Source organism: Alligator mississippiensis, chromosome 6 (genome assembly GCF_030867095.1).
Source record: "Alligator mississippiensis isolate rAllMis1 chromosome 6, rAllMis1, whole genome shotgun sequence".
Classification (NCBI taxonomy): Eukaryota; Metazoa; Chordata; order Crocodylia; family Alligatoridae; genus Alligator; species Alligator mississippiensis.
In genome coordinates this window covers 5,758,364-5,773,894 of record NC_081829.1, presented here as the reverse complement: position 1 = coordinate 5,773,894, position 15,531 = coordinate 5,758,364, and the positions used below count along the sequence as shown (strand labels likewise).

General features: G+C 52.7%; 1 protein-coding gene across 2 annotated transcripts; it reads left to right on the top strand.

The window, feature by feature from the left end:
* Nucleotides 1-7,256: 7,256 nt before the first annotated feature.
* TMEM39B (transmembrane protein 39B) lies at nucleotides 7,257-14,225 on the top strand. 2 transcript variants are annotated; one of them, XM_059729578.1, is made up of 8 exons: nucleotides 7,257-7,427; nucleotides 7,523-7,742; nucleotides 8,543-8,626; nucleotides 10,049-10,203; nucleotides 11,252-11,588; nucleotides 12,651-12,838; nucleotides 13,251-13,371; nucleotides 13,822-14,225. In XM_059729578.1, exons 1-8 carry the CDS (start codon nucleotides 7,315-7,317, stop codon nucleotides 14,056-14,058), a joined length of 1,455 nt encoding a protein of 484 aa, XP_059585561.1. In that variant the 5' UTR covers nucleotides 7,257-7,314; the 3' UTR covers nucleotides 14,059-14,225. The 2 variants fall into 2 exon arrangements, with proteins under 2 accessions (XP_059585561.1, XP_019354403.1); XM_019498858.2 differs by lacking the exons at nucleotides 7,257-7,427; nucleotides 7,523-7,742; nucleotides 8,543-8,626; nucleotides 10,049-10,203 and adding an exon at nucleotides 10,699-10,794.
* The last annotated feature ends 1,306 nt before the right edge of the window (nucleotides 14,226-15,531 follow it).

Here is a 15,531-nt window from a genome sequence, read left to right as displayed (position 1 = left end):
ATGCTCTAAGTACTTTGTGGTGGCCTTCACCTGGGAAGCCAGTTACAAACCCTTAGTGGTTTTGAGAAGTTATGCAAGCAACTGCTCTTAATCTCCTTCTGAGACGGTACAATAGGTTAAAGTAAACTGCTGCGTAGAGAAATGTGAGATGGTTTTATTTCCCTCCTCTGCAAAAAAACAAATCTGGCGTTTTTAAGGGGAAAAGAGACACAAACTGCTCGGGGGTGAAAAATTTATATTAGCACATTAGCATCCAAACTGCTTGTCGCAGCGCATGACTGAGGGGAATACTTTAAAAACAAAAAGTTGTATTTGTAGTTTGTTATTAAAGTGTAAATAACTGAATTTTCCACAATGGTTTGGAGTCAGCTTTCAGGGCATAATGTCTGTCTTGATGAAAAGATCACCCTATGCCCCCCTTTTAAAGGAAAATTATCGCAGGAGAATCAGGATGTGTAAAGCTAACATGCATCGCAAAACCCAAAAGGTAACCTAAATGTCTGATTTTAATAGCGCATTTCTCTTTTACATAAACTGTGACGGCAATTTGCATAAACGTTATTGAAGCAATTCTTCAAGTGTTAATTTTAATGTAAAATTTTGCAGCAACAAAAGATGTTTAAAAATAGACATTTAAAAAACAACAACAACCACGTGCTTTTGCATAAATTAACGATAACTTTTAATACTGTGCCCTTCGTAATGCACTGTAATGTCATGTGGGCAAAAAGGAATGGAAAAACTTTAAGTTTCAAAAATGTAAAATGCCAATGACCATAGAGAGTCCTGCTACTGCCCAAAAAAATTCTGCTCAGTTATTTAAAATGTAAAAAAAAATAATAATAATAATAATGCTGGCCCATATAGACCCCAATACTGCTATTCACTGAGATGTTCAGAGCTCTGCTTGAGTTGCATGTTTTCCTTCCTGTGTAAATTGCATGCAGGGATCTTTTATTCTTGTGTGTTTTCTTCTTTGAATCCATTTCCGCTAAGATTTCTGACAGTCTTTTTCTCAACTTCCAGGCGTCGAGTGCATGGCTTCGAGTCACCTGAGTGAAGATGCGTGCGTGGTAAATGCCAGCGGGGTAGGTGACTTGGTTTATTTTTGGATCCTGGAGTGAGCTGCTAACATCTTCTGTGTAGGAAGCCAGGGGGTGGGGGAGTGGCACCATCTGAAGTGCTAAATAGAAGCAGTTCTTCATATGCCTACAGAAAAACTAGACTTATTTTATTCCACACGGCCACGTAGGGGACTAAAGAGCTTGCAGAGATTGTGACTGTAGTAGGCGCATGTCTGGAGCTCTCCCATAGCGCCTCGGCCGGAGTGGCTTTGGAGCGAGGCAGATCTCTGGAGATGACTAGCTGCTCTCTGCAGATAGGATTCATTCCCATACCAATGTAAAACAGCTTTGGCTGGATTTGCTATCCCACATAGTTGAGTCTGGTGGCGTTCGTAGGAAGGAACCCCCATGTGAATCTGGCGAGTAAATTATGGTCATCCAAACTTGGGAGCCAGCTCTTCCAGCCCTGAGCTCTCCCTGTTTTAAATCTGATCCATGTCCACAGCTTGACACTGGTGGGATTCTGAGACGTACGCTAGCTGCTGGCCGGGATTTTTATGGGCTCTGCTTTTGTTAAAAATCCCGCTGGCACAGGAGTTTGTCACTGGTCTCCAAACCTGGCTGGAACTCGACTTAGCCACCAGTTCTGGAGGGCTGCGCATGCCCCGCAGCAGCAGGTGGAACCATTTGAGCCTGCTGCGGGTCGGATAACCTGCCGCCACCTTTGGCTGTCAGTTATTTTCTGGACTGACAGTAGAGGAGCTCCCTCTGGCGGTTACTGTGGTCTTCATGGCTTGTATACAACCATGTGGCACCTTTCATTGGACAGAAACCCAACCTTTCCCTCAAAGGCACCGGTATCCAAACTGCAGGGTCGGAGCCCAGTCTCTGGGACCCAAACGCAGTGGTTTAAATGCTCAGTTTTGGGATATCCAGCTACTTTCTTTGGTGACTTGAGACCACTGCAAATTCCCTGAGGTTCCCAAAGAAAAAGAATTCCAGGGTGATAGTTCCCTGTTAACTGCAGCACAAGTAAAGCACTAAAGCCTTGAAATACGTGAGGACGTGGAAGCACTTCTAAGTAGATTTATCTTGCATGGTACTGTAGAGATGGAAAACAAGCATCTTTAATCTTATCAGCAAGAGGGGGAGGATGCTGATGGTCTGAAAATTCATCCATTGGTTTCCTGTCATATTAAAAATGCATAATGATTTCAGTAGTCTGCTCAGTTAGAATTTATTTGCAGTGCAACTGTGTTAGGCCATCCATTTCCTTGTACCAATTCTTTTCCCATTTCTCTCTTAATAGGCACAACCTTTATTTCCTGCGGAAAAGATTTGATAGCGATCATCTATTATGATGCAATTTTTTTACCCAGTAGAAGTGGATCTTGTGACACTGCCATTTGGAGCATATACATTTCCTCTACATTTAGTTCCTACATATATTGGGTGATCTCTTGTGTAACAGATTGTTATGGAGGGGCGTGCATTTTGTGCAATGCAAAGACCTGTATTTGCCCAAAGGGGCTTGGGAACGTGTGCGGCTTCAAACCTCCTCCATTCATCTTGTAGTGTGGCTGGAAGGAGAGCCTGGGCCTGGTGAATGACAAACTGGCTTTAGAATGACCACAGAGTAATCCAGATTGGATTCTTTCTAAAATACCTGCTCTAATTCAGCCAGAAATCATGGGAGTGACACAGGACTCGCTGAATGAAATCCTTTGGCCCATTATGCTGGTGATTTAGAGGGGTCCATTCTAGTCACTATACATGTTATTTATTAAAAGTATCTTTCTCTTTTTATACGCTAATGTTTTCTATGGAGCGTGTTTCTACAGGCTTTATCAAATACCTTATTCTTTACCGTTGAATTAGTATCATCAATGTCGCAAAATTAAGCTGTGATAAGAGAAGCTCTTCCAAGGAGGCAGTAGGTTCTAGAGATCCCAGCCCAAGTAGAGACTCTTCTGTGCCTACACGTAGTGTAAAGCTGCTGGTCCCAGACAACACACTGAGGGGGTGAAAGCGAGCTGAGCAGATGTCCCAGCACTAAGAGCATGTTTTCCCAAAGAATAACAGACTGCATCATTTCCCCGTCTGGAGACTGAATCGTTCTACGTCCGCTCCTTACATTTGGCTTCTGATTCCTGTTCAGATTTTTTAATAAAGCAAATAGCTGAGAGACAGCATCTTGTTTTACAGCCTTGCTATTACATCCTTGCCTCCTCCGACACCTCATAGGGAGTACGGTCAGTAAGACGGAGGGAATCGCTGTCTTGCTATAGTTATCTGGCACAATATTTTGCCCAGATAAATTAAAGCTGTTATAAAGCAGCACATGTGAAGGCTGAGGCCAGCTTGGTTTTGAGCCAAACCCAGGCTCATGAAAAAAGGCCTCATGTTTTAATGCAATAAACAATGGGGCTAGGCCATATGAGGGAATAAGTTGCAGAGCAGAGTTGGGGAGAAGTGGAAAGTGAGGCTTATTTTGTGCCCCCTGTCATTTTAAGATGCTGGGCTTTGTGTCTGCCCTGCAAATGGTCTGGTGACATGGAGGCCTTACAAGGCTTCCGACAGGAGTCAGGGAACTGTCCCAGGGTAAGAAATGGGCTCCTGCAACCTCAACACTGCCTGCCTCTTCAAATATCTGGGGTGGGAGATGCAGGTGGGAGATATGAAGTACTATGAGCAAAAGGAAATGCTTCAGTAAGCTGGACAAGCTACAAGCAGGAGGCACAGTCTGCAGAGAGAGAGATGGCTACAGATCTACAGATCAGACAGTGTGTTGTCTTGTTTAAACAATTCATTTAGTTCCAGCAGCTTGCTTACATGTCTCTTCAGCCTGGAACCCAGCGATTAACCAGGGTGCTGCAGCACCCTGGGGTGCCTAGAGATCCTTTCAGGGGCGCTGCAGGGTGCCACGCAATGTCAGCACTGCTAGGTGTGCAAACATGATTCTCAAGATAAACCCAGTGGCCGTGTTCAGATGAGTAGAAGTTTGGTTCCTGGGAGGCAACTAGCAGCGGGACCCCTTGTGCCACTGCTAGTTGTGTGGGGAGTGCCCATGCCAGGCACCCCCTGGTGTGCAACAGGTTACCCCAGGTGGGGTAGGGGAAGCTGGAGCCAGCACAGGTGCTGGACCCAGCAACCTTACCTGGCAGCTGGGGAAGTTGCAAATGTGTCACTCCTGCAGCTTGGAGCCTGGCTGGCAGCTGGAACATGGCTCCAGCCTGCCAGACTCTGGTTCTGGTTGGCACGTGCTGTCCCTGCATGCGCTGCTCTGCCTGTTTTCTGCGCTGGTTTTTTTTTTGACCCTTGGATCTCATCTTCTTGCAAAACCATTGAGTTTCTTGGAAATGAGACTAGAACGGCTGAGCCTACTTCCTCGTAAAGTTGGCTGGAACATGGAGCCTCATTAGCTGACACACCTCATCTTTCAGAGCTGCAGGCATTTTGCATGTATTACAAGGACACGGGAGCCTGCTTCATCCACTTCAGAAGCTATATAAGGCAAGTGTGGTTTTTTGGTTTTGTTTCCCTGGTATTGAAATGCAAAGCATCTCTCACAGCTCAGCTACGACTTCCCCAGCTAGCTACACAAACGCACTGTGAGGCTTGCTAAATAAATACACAGGTTGCACACTGAGACGCTGATGTTTGATGTGCCATCAGTAATTGCTACTTCCTGCCCTTCCAATGGCAAAGAATGTTAATGAGTTAAATCCATCCCTTGTAGCGGATGTCTGAGCATCCTCGGTGAGTATGACCGACGTGATGCAGATTGGCAAAGCCGCCAATGCCCTTCACCTAATGCTGCCTTGTTGATAAAGCCAGCGAATTTCAATCGCGGCTGCCTCCAGCCTGGGTGGAGGTGGGCATACGGATTGTATAATGGCTTGTCTGCATTGTAGCACCAACTACCCATAGTGCAAGCTGCTGGAGAAGATGGTGGAGGTTAGATGAAGGCAAATCATAGCTTGCAAATGACTGCTGCATAGGAGCTAGCGAGCAACTGCACAGGCTGATATTTAGCAATAGGTGTTAGCCATATGTTTAAGACGATTCTAGTTCCTCCCTGGAGATGAAGGAATAAAGGCCTGACTGACTTGACACATTTTCAAAGGTGCGAGAGAGTTTTGTTAATGCTAATTTCTCCTGCAGTGGCATCGCTGTTCTTGCCTGAAGTCACAATGGATGAGATCTGCAGTGGTAGATGAGATGGGGACGTTAGATGCAGCTTGTGTCCTCTACACGCGTGACTACAGTACCTCCCTCCAGGTGCTGCACCCGATGCCACGATGCCCTGAAATGCCTGCTGCACACTTAGCACGTCCGGCACCAGGAAAGCGCCGTGCCTTGAAATCGCAGAGAGTCAGGCAGTAAACAAATGCGGTAGGACAGGAATAGCTTGACATCCGAAACCTGACGGGTGCAAAGCCTGAAGGACTGTGTGGGGGTCAGAGCTCTCAACAGTGCTGAGAATCCTTCAGGCCTCTCCAGCTCGAGGAGCTTTGCAAAGGCTTGGACTAACTCGTTACGCCAGCAGCTCGTGGCGTCTTTCATCTTGGCGTTTAAATCTTTGATCAGAACAACTGACTCTGGTAAGGACTCCGCACCGATCCATCTGAAGAACAGCTGCTTTTCCTATGAAAAAAGGGAGCAAAAGGAGGCGTGCGCAGCCCGGCCTGCCTCACAACTGTTTAGTGAAAGGACTTTGGGACAGGGCGCGATACTTAGGGAGTTGGCTCACAAAGGACCTAGAGACAGCAGTGCTGAGCTCTGCTGCTGCTGGGGGTGTGAGGTGCCAGACTTCCCTTTTTACCCGTGTCCAGGGAGCAGCACGCTTTCCCTCTTCCTCTGCGGCAGAGTCAGAGCCCTGGAGCCTGGCCGTTCGCTGCTGGGGTCACGAGTAGATTGGCCCCAAAATGAAATGTCGACACAAAGGCGGGGGGAGGCAGTTGGTTACCTTGCCCCGTGCTCTGCAGTCTTAGCTATCCAGGTTGTAGCCGTATTGATCTAGAGGCAAAAGGAAGCATAACTCACGTTACAGGTGATGTCTTTTATTAGACCAACTCGATTTTTGCAAAATAATTTAATTTTTTTTTTTGCAAAAATCGAGTTGGTCTAATAAAAGACATCGCCTGTAACATGAGTTATGCTTCCTGTAGTCTTAGGGCATTTATACACACCTTTTCGTCCGGCAGCGCACTGGAGATCCGGCGGCTCGGAGCAGACTCGCTTAACCGAGTCTGCTCCGCACGTGAGCTGCCGTGCGCTGCGCTGGGCCGCGTGCAGTTGTGTCAGCAGTGAAGTGTGCGTCCGCGCACAGAAAATGGCCGCGGCGCGCTTTTGAACTAAAACGCCTCTGAGATGTTTCGGTTCCAAAGCGCCCCGGCGCCGTTTGCCGCTCGTGCACCTGCATGCGCCGCAGCGCCAGGTGCCTTTGTAAGCACGCGGCGCTGCAGTGCAAGTGTGTACGAGTGCCCGGACAGCCCGGCAAAGGGAGCCGCACGTGGTGGTGTGCACAGCGCTGCAGATGTTTGGATCCCAGGTGTGCGGTGTCCCTGACTACCGGTAGTGGGAGGCCAGTGTCCTGCCAGGCTCCCTGCAGCGTCTTGTCCCTGGACCACGGGGCAGGTTAAACGTTGCGGCTACTGAAGCCCCAGGCACCAACGCGACACGCCGCTGGGTGGGACTGTGCTACAAGTTGTTCGCTGGCCCCGGGAGGTCGTGCTGGAGGCGCCCGGGCTGTGAAGAGCGGGGCAGCTGGTGCCGCCTTGACCTCGGGCCCTGCTGAGCACCCGTATCTTCAAGGATGAACACCCCCAGTTGAGCACCTCCCACCCCCAGCTGAGCACCTGCACCTCTAACCCTAGCTGAGCACCCTTATTTTCAAGGATAAACTCCCCCAGGCAAACCCACCCCAAGGGCAGCGCGAGCTAGTGGTTAGAGCTGCCCCCTCGGCCCCTCCCCTGGTCGCGGCGCCTTTAAGAGGCGGTGCGCCCAGGAGGTTTGTCCGCTCCCAGCCGCCATCTCTGCCCCGCCCGCCATATTGTCCGCTGCTGCCGTCGCCGCCGGACATGGGTGAGGGGCGCGGGGCGCTGCGCGTGCGCGCGACGCCGACACCCCGACCCCGACGCGGCCCGGGGGGGGCGGGGCGTGGCGTGGCGGGCACGTGGCGGTGACTCGACGCGGTTCCGTTGCAGCGCACGCGCAGTGAGTCCCGGGCCGGGCCCAGGCCGCGGGGATGGCCGGCGGGCGGCGCGGCCCCAACCGCACCAGCTACGGCCGCCCCCCGCTGTGCGAGCCCGGCGCGGCCGGCGGCTCCGGCTCCTCCGTGTCCGTGCGCTCGCGGGCCAGGTAAGTACGAGCGGGGCGCGGGGCCCCTCCCCCCCCTGCCACCCCCCCCCCCCCCGGTCCCCGTCCCCGCGCCGTGACCGCCCTCGGCCCCGCAGGAGCAGCTCGGGCCCGGGCCTGTCCAGCCCGCCCCTGGCGGCGCAGACCGTGGTGCCCCTGCGGCACTGCAAGATCCCGGAGCTGCCGGTGGAGCGGAGCGTCCTGTTCGAGCTGCAGCTCTTCTTCTGCCACCTGGTCGCCCTCTTCGTGCACTACGTCAACATCTACAAGACGGTGTGGTGGTACCCGCCCTCGCACCCGCCCTCGCACACCTCGCTGGTAAGCGCCCCGCCGCACGCCGCCCTCCGACCCTGCCGCGCCGCGTTGCCTTTCCCGTGCCGGCGGCGCCGTCCCGTTGCGCCGCCGCGTCGCATCCAGGAGGCGGCTTGGGACGCGGCGGGAGCGTGCTCGGGTCGGGCGCGTCGCGGCTTCTTACCCTGGCCGGGGAAGCGTCGCGTGTCTGCGTCCGAGGCGCGGCTCGGTACCGGCTTTACGCCCGGTTTATCGGAACGGGAGTCTCCTCCGTTGCTCGCTCCGAGGGGCGTACGGCTGAGAGCGAGCAAAACGCGGGGGTATTTGAACCCCGAGCCTCCAGGCGTGGGCCTGCACGTAGGACGCCCGCCAAAGGACTTGGAAACATCTGAAGCCCGGGGTGCAGGTGGAGGAGGTTTGCCGGTACGGTTCTGGCCTCCTGGATTTGGAGTTAGTTTTGACCGATTTGGCCTCGGATACTAATTTAAATAAAGATCGTTTTTAAAAGAATTGCAGGAGCGAGCTCGGTTGCGAGCGCGGGGCCCGTCTGGCTTCCCCCCAGCAGCCTGGCCGCCGCGCGTGTCTCGACAGGGTTGCCTCTCGTTAAAGATGCAGGCGCCTGGAATCGGTCCCGTTTTATGCGGACCAGCCTGGTAGCGCTGGCAGGTTTCTCAGCGAGTCGTCTTAGGGCAAATTTTAGGCACCCTGACACCAGGCGTGTTGGGGCAGGCAGGAGGGAGGAGGAATGGCTTGGGTGGCTCGCCCGCCGCCTGCGGATTTTCTGCTGCCTGTCGGAAAACAGCCGGGTTCCCCTTCGGTCGTTGCAGAACTTCCATCTCATCGACTTCAACGTGCTGACGGTGACGACCATCGTCCTCGCGCGCCGGCTGATCGGTGCCATCGTGAAGGAGGTAAGGGCTCAGACCGGCGGGCAGCGTCTCCCCTTGTCTCTGTATGTGGGGCACAGGAGGTAGATGAATGCACCAAAGTGGGCACAACCAGGGTGAAGCAGTGCCTTGGGGTGCCACGAGATCCTTTTAAAGGGTGTCACAGATGCGGTGGAGTACTAGCACAGTTGGGTCTGCAAACACCTACCTGTGTTTCACAAGCTAAACCTAGAGACTTCCAGGAGGCATCCCCTATGTCATCCTGCCCTGCTGCTGGCTTCTCGAGCGCTGAAAAATTGCTCGGGTATTTTTATGCAGTCAAAAAACGAATGAAAGCAAAGAGCTGGCATTTTGCAAAGGGGGTGTTGAGTCTAATGACGGGCACCTTGAGTGTAAAAAGGCTGAGAACCTCTGGCCTGGGGCCTTATTCGGGGCAACATAGCAGGCACCAGCATTGGGAGCTGGTGCCAGGTGCTGCACCCACAAAGTAGTTAGTGCCCGGCGACGCAAATGCAGGGACTCTAAGCACGACTCCATATCATGTTGGCCTGACCAGTTATAACTTTCTCAGGAACAAAGTGAGGAGTGGAAAAGCAGAACAAAGGTAGTTGGTGGGACTGGGAGGATTTCTGTGCTGGTTTGTAAATGTGAAGATGCAGCGAAGCCCGGGATTATAGTTCAGAGTGACTGGAAAGCTTGTGCGCCCCTGAAGCTTCTGCCTTTCTCTTACCCTGTTCTCAAAGCCTATGAGCTCAAGCTGTAACGCAGCCCAGGCACCATCTCTTTCAGCGTGTCTCAGTCCTTTTTTGCCCTGCGCTCCCTTTCCAAATCCCAGTGTGTTTTGGACTGCAGTGACTGCTCTCTTCCTTGAGGGAAATTTGGTGTTTGGCTTCCTTCACCTTTTCCCCTGCTTCTAGTCGGAGGAAGCTGCCGACCTCAGCAGGGTATATTCACAGCTAGATTCTGCTTCAGAGTCTTTCTGCAGGAAGGCGGAAGCTGGAGACGGCGCTCTTTTCCCACTATATGTAGGGGAACAGGCTGATCCTTGTCTTCAGGCTGATGTTGGTGACCTGTCACATGGCAGCTCTCCCAGCCTGTGCATGGTGCACAGCTGCTTGGTCTTGGGAAAGCTCTGGGTAGATGCTGATCTATGCTGGGCCTGTCCCACTCAACAGCAGTACCTTGAGGTCACTGCTTCTGCGATAGCTCGGTGCTGGCTTGGAGGGTCTGAGCAGTGATTCAGTGTGACACTCGTTTCCAGAAGAAGGGGCAGTTGTTTGACCTCAGGTTGCAGCCTCCAATGCAGTCGCAGCGCTTCTCGGGGGGGCGTGGGTCCCACTGACATTCCCTTGGAAGAGTTGGGCTTGCTGCAGAAGTGGGGCCTCACTGGGACAGACTGGGAACCGCTGGTAACTTCTGCCCTGCTCTGTCTCCTCTTCCCTGCAGGCTTCACAGAGCGGCAAAGTCTCCCTGCCGCGCTCTGTCCTCCTGGTGATCACTCGCTTTGCTGTTCTCACCGGGACAGGCTGGAGCCTGTGCCAATCAATAATTCACCTCTTCCGGACCTACTCATTCCTCAATCTCCTGTTCCTGTGTTACCCGTGAGTATCTCATCCCCCAGCTGTGCTTCACTGATGAATCCTTAATGCTGCCTCTCCAATCAAACGATGTTGTTCAGAGCCCACATGGGGCAAGATGAGGCTTGAAAGCAAATGAGCTCTTGACTCCCTCGCACTTAGTTTTCTCTTTCTTGACAGATCATAAGGACCACATGGAGTTAGCTTGAGGCTTCCATGAATATCGCAGCCTTTCTAGGCATCGGCCAGAGCGTGCCCCTTGGCCGAGATCTCTGAAAAGGCCCTGCCTTGAGACTTCTTGAGCTCCAAAATGTCCCATTTCTCTCCAGCTTGCTCTGGGCTAGTGCGTTTCCTCAGCTTCCACCTCCTTACGTTGATCAACTCGGGCACCTTTTCTCTGTCTTGTATTAACCACAACTCTGGAGCCACCTCCCATTTCCATTCCAGGAGCAGAATTGCTTCCCCAGTCCGTTTTTCTTGCCAGGTGGAGAGCAGGGGAGGGCTGAGTGCTGTGCGCAGGTGTGGTTCAGGTGTAGAATGGCCCTGTGCCATCACAGTGAGAAGCATCTGCTGAAGGGCCGGGCCTTATCTCCACCACCTCTGAAGGGGTAAAAGGTCTGTGACGGTGATTGGAGGTCAGAGATCTGAGTTGCGGGGGGGGGGCGGGCCTGCAGGTGACCCTGTAAGCATGGATAGTGCAGAGATGGAACAGTTTCACATGGCTGCTGGTGCAGATCATGGAGGACCATCTTTTTGGCTGTGTCCCCTTCCAGGAGATGAACTAGCTGCTGGAACGGGTCCCAGTTATGAGTTGAGCATGAAGCCGTAATACCATGTGGAGCTTAGCAGTGCACATCCAGAATCTGCAGGGCATTTTAGGTGGATCTAACTGTGTCCCTGCCAGAAACCTCCAGTAGATCTGTAACCTGGCTGGATCCTTCTAGGAGTTGCACAGGAATCAGCCTTCAAAGTCCTAAACATCATGCAGTGTCTGGCTAATTCTTTCCACTGTAGGGAATGGCTTGGGGCTGGTACCACTGTCACAGTCTGTTCACACATTCTGCTCTTCCAGGTTCGGCATGTACATTCCCTTCCTCCAGCTGAACTGTGACTTCAGGAAGACAGGCCTCTTCTCACAGGTGGCCAACATTGGCCCGCGAGAGACTGGGGACATGAGCTCCCGGGGCAAGGACTACCTGACAGTACTGAAGGAGACATGGAAGCAGCACACCAGGCAGATGTACGGCATGGAGGCCATGCCCACCCATGCCTGCTGCCTCTCCCCAGACCTGATCCGCAACGAGGTGGAGTACCTGAAGATGGACTTCAACTGGAGGATGAAGGAGGTGCTGGTGAGCTCCATGCTCAGCGCCTACTACGTTGCCTTTGTGCCAGTCTGGTTTGTGAAGGTGAGTGAGGGCTGTGAACTCTCACCCCATGTACTCCTCTTGGGGCTTCGCTTGACTCCTTGTAGCAGTGGCCAGACTGGATGCTTAAGCTATGGGAGATGTGAGGTTGTAACCAAGCAGGTTTCACCCCGTGTCTGTAGAGCAGGTGAGATGACTCAAAGGGCTGTTCTGCACACAGAGGGGGCTGGGGGACATGACTTCTGAGGGAATTAGACTTTAGTCTAGAGAAGAGGAGACGGGATTTAATAGCAGCCTTCAACTACCTGAAGAGGGGTTCGAAAGAGGATGGAGCTGGACTCTTCTCAGTGGTGGATGACAGAACAAGAAGCAGTGGTGTCAAGTTGCAGCAAGGGACATTTAGGTTGGATATTAGGAAGAATTTTCTCACTAGGAGGGTAGTAAAGCACTGAAATAGGTTACCCAGAGAGGTGGTAGATGCTCCATCATTGGAGGTCTTCAAAACCCAGCTAGACAAAGCTTTGGCTGGGATGATCTAGTTGGGAACGGTTCTGCATTGAGCAGGGGGTTGAACTAGATGCGACCTCCTGCAGTCTCTTCCAACCCTCATTTTCTGTGATTCTATGACTCCCTGCGTCTGCTGGCGGGATGTGGAATGGAAGGGGAGTTGATCCCCTAAGAAATAAAAGCTGGGACCTAACAGACCCCACCAGGTCCTAGAATGCACAGCGCTTCCCTTGACTTGGGCAGTTGTGTGCATGTCTGTTCGTGGGCCAGTAATCACAGTCATGCTCCCTGGAGCTGAAGAAGGGAGCAGGCCATTTTGCTCATACCAGTGTTTGGTAGACGTCTCTTGTGACCACTCCAGGATGGGGATGATGGGGACTATCTCCTGTCCTGCAGTCCTCTAGGAGGGGGATTTGAATAGAGTTCAGACCACTACAAAGGAAATACTGGCTCTGGAGCCAGGAATGGAGCTAGGAGCAACCCCCATGTGGGTGCAGCTCCTTGGCTGCTAGGATGAGGCCCAAGTTCACTTGGCCAAGTGCCCCGTGCCTTGACTGCCCTGTCACAACAGGTCTGGCTGCTTCTCTCGCCCCCCAGAACACGCAGTACTATGACAAGCGGTGGTCATGCGAGCTCTTCCTCCTGGTCTCCATCAGCACCTCTGTGATTCTGATGCAGCATCTCCTGCCGGCCCGGTACTGTGACCTTCTCCACAAAGCCGCGGCTCACCTGGGCTGCTGGCAGAAGGTGGATCCGGCCCTCTGCTCCAATGTGCTCCAGCACCAGTAAGGAATTCCCCGGCTCGGGACAGGCAGGGGGTTGCTCTTGGTGTGCACTGCCTCGAATAGGGCTGAGGCAGGGAGTACATCTGCCATACACCCAGTGGAGAGATATTGTTTCCCTTTGCACTTTGCTTAGCAGCAGGTGAAAAGCAACCAGATCTGCCTCCTGTGTCTGCTAATAAACCTAAGTCCACAGGAGCAGGAGCTATCCTGGCCCCATCCAGCTGCCCTGAGCGGCCCCTTCCCTGCTGTGGTAGGTGTGCACTGGCTTAGTGCAAATATTGTGCCATCAGAAATGACTGCCGTCCTGCCTCTGGGTGTAGCGCCAGCATCCCCAGCTGAATGGGTGTGGGTAGCAGCAGCCGGCCCTGGTCCAAGAAGGGGCTGAGGGAAGGCCTGCTGGTTTCTCTTGCAGGTGGACGGAGGAGTGCATGTGGCCTCAGGGGGTGCTGGTGAAACACAGCAAGAACGTGTACAAGGCCGTGGGTCATTACAACGTGGCTGTGCCGTCTGACGTTTCCCACTTCCGCTTCCACGTAAGCTGGCCCCCTCCTTTATTTGAGCCAGTTACAGTTTCAGCATCATTCGTGCCCTCTGCTTTGGGCAGTGGCCCAGCTGCACTGTCCCAGCTGCAGGGAGCCCACAGCTTAAGCTAGACGAATAGAGAGTTGCTGAGTGGGGGGCAGTTACTGCCGAGGTCAGACAGCAAGAGGGAGACAGAGCCAGGGCTGAGACAATGACAGTCTTGTACCTCTCCTCAAGCCTGCCATCTTCGGCAGCTTTCCAGAAAGGACCCAGGCAAACTGGCCCGCAGCGTGAGAGCACCGAAGCCCTCCATTGAGAGGGAAGCGGAGATGTGCTGCTGTCTCCGGAGGCAAGATCCTCCCATGCCAGCTCCCAGGGCTGCATCATGCTGGGTGTAGAGCACTCTAGGTGGAAAGCCTGGCTTGCCTGCCCTGCCTTATTCTGTTTTTTTTCTCCCCCAGTTCTTTTTCAGCAAACCCCTGAGAATCCTGAACATCTTAATCGTGCTGGAAGGAGCCGTCATCTTCTACCAGCTCTACTCCCTGATTTCTTCGGAGAAGTGGCACCAGACCATCTCGCTGGCTCTGATCCTCTTCAGCAATTACTACGCCTTCTTCAAGCTGCTGCGGGACCGGCTGGTGCTGGGAAAAGCTTACTCATACTCGGCCAGCAGAGACTCAGAGCAGAAGCTAAACTGAAGCACTTGGCCTGCTCCGCGGCTTGTTACAAAAAAAAAAAAAAAACAGGAAAAAAAAAAAACCCCAAAACAACCAACCTCAGAGCTTTGTATTTTTGTTACCACTGCTTTTTTTTTCTTTGATAACTGATGTAATTAAAAGGAAAAACCATATTTTTTTACTCCCAACCACTGTTTGCCTGGTTGCTGTGGCCGGATTCCAAAGCTTCACCCCTCCCCTTTGCTGTCCCTTTCGTGACCACATGCCATCTGTCTGCGAGGCAGCAGATCTGACTCGGGTGGTGGAGGGCTGGGAACAGGAGGCTCCTGAGGCCTTGTCTACAGGAGGTTGTACTTGATTAAACCAGGCTTGGGACCTTGAGGTGGGGCAGTGCTGTCGTGCAGGTGTTTCTTTCGGCCTGTCTCTGAGCTGCAACCTGACTAAATGCCCGTCAGCACTTCACCACCATGTCAGAGCAGTTCCTGTTTAATCACGTCTCAGCTTCACCTCATTAAAAAACCCTGTAGCTCAAAATCCAGCCAAGCCTGTTTGAATGGAGCCCCAAAGGGAGACATGCTGTGATTCCAGCCATTTTGCTCTGGTTCTTCTGTTGCCTTCTGCCTGGGTTGCAGGCCTCACCCAGGCTGGGTTGCAAACACTGCGGGTTGGAAATACTTGGGAGAACAGGAGTATTTTGTAAAATACATCTTGATTTGAAAAGCTGGGGCTTGGACGGACCCTCTGCAACACTCGCCCAGGGAAGGAGCAACGCCTGGAGCTGTACAATAAGGCATGTGTGTCAACTGGCTCGCTGAGTTTGTGATTCCAACTCCACGTGGTTGTACAGCAAAGGCTGCTAGGATTGGGGAAAGTGGTTTGCACCCCAAGTTTCTAGGGCAGGCAGGTTACTGATGAAAGACCTGCTGTAAGTGCCTGTAATGTTAGCCAGTCTGGATGCCAAATCTGTGTTTAGCCACCCCTAAACCCACCCTCTTTCCACAGGCAAGTGAGTGGAAGCAAACCCAGTGGAAGGTGAGCAGTGAGAGCTTTGAAACTGCTTTCTACTTGCTTCCAGTCACTTAAAAACCTGCAAGGGAAAAATGTTACTAGTCTCGTGATCTTGGATGACGGCAACGGCTGCCATCTGGAACGAGTAAGCAGAGGAGGGGAGGGGCTGTTCAGAGCCATTTAGTAGCAGTGACTAACCTGGAGATGGGAAAGCCTGGCCTTTTCAGTGACACTGCTCAGGGTCCATGTTCCTGGGTGCTGGAGTGTCCCAGCAGGGCAGAGGCACAGCCCTCACTCAGCAGTCATGTTGGTAAACTGAAAAGCAGGTTCTCCCCTCCCACAGCAGAAAAGGGAGCCCTGACATCTTCAAACCAGCCCCTGCAGCTCACCTTTAAGTCAGGTGGGCTCGCTGTCCTCAGCCCCCAAGGCTAGGAAGGGCTCTCCAGTTTCAGCCACATCATTCAGAAGCAGCAGGAGGTTGCAGAT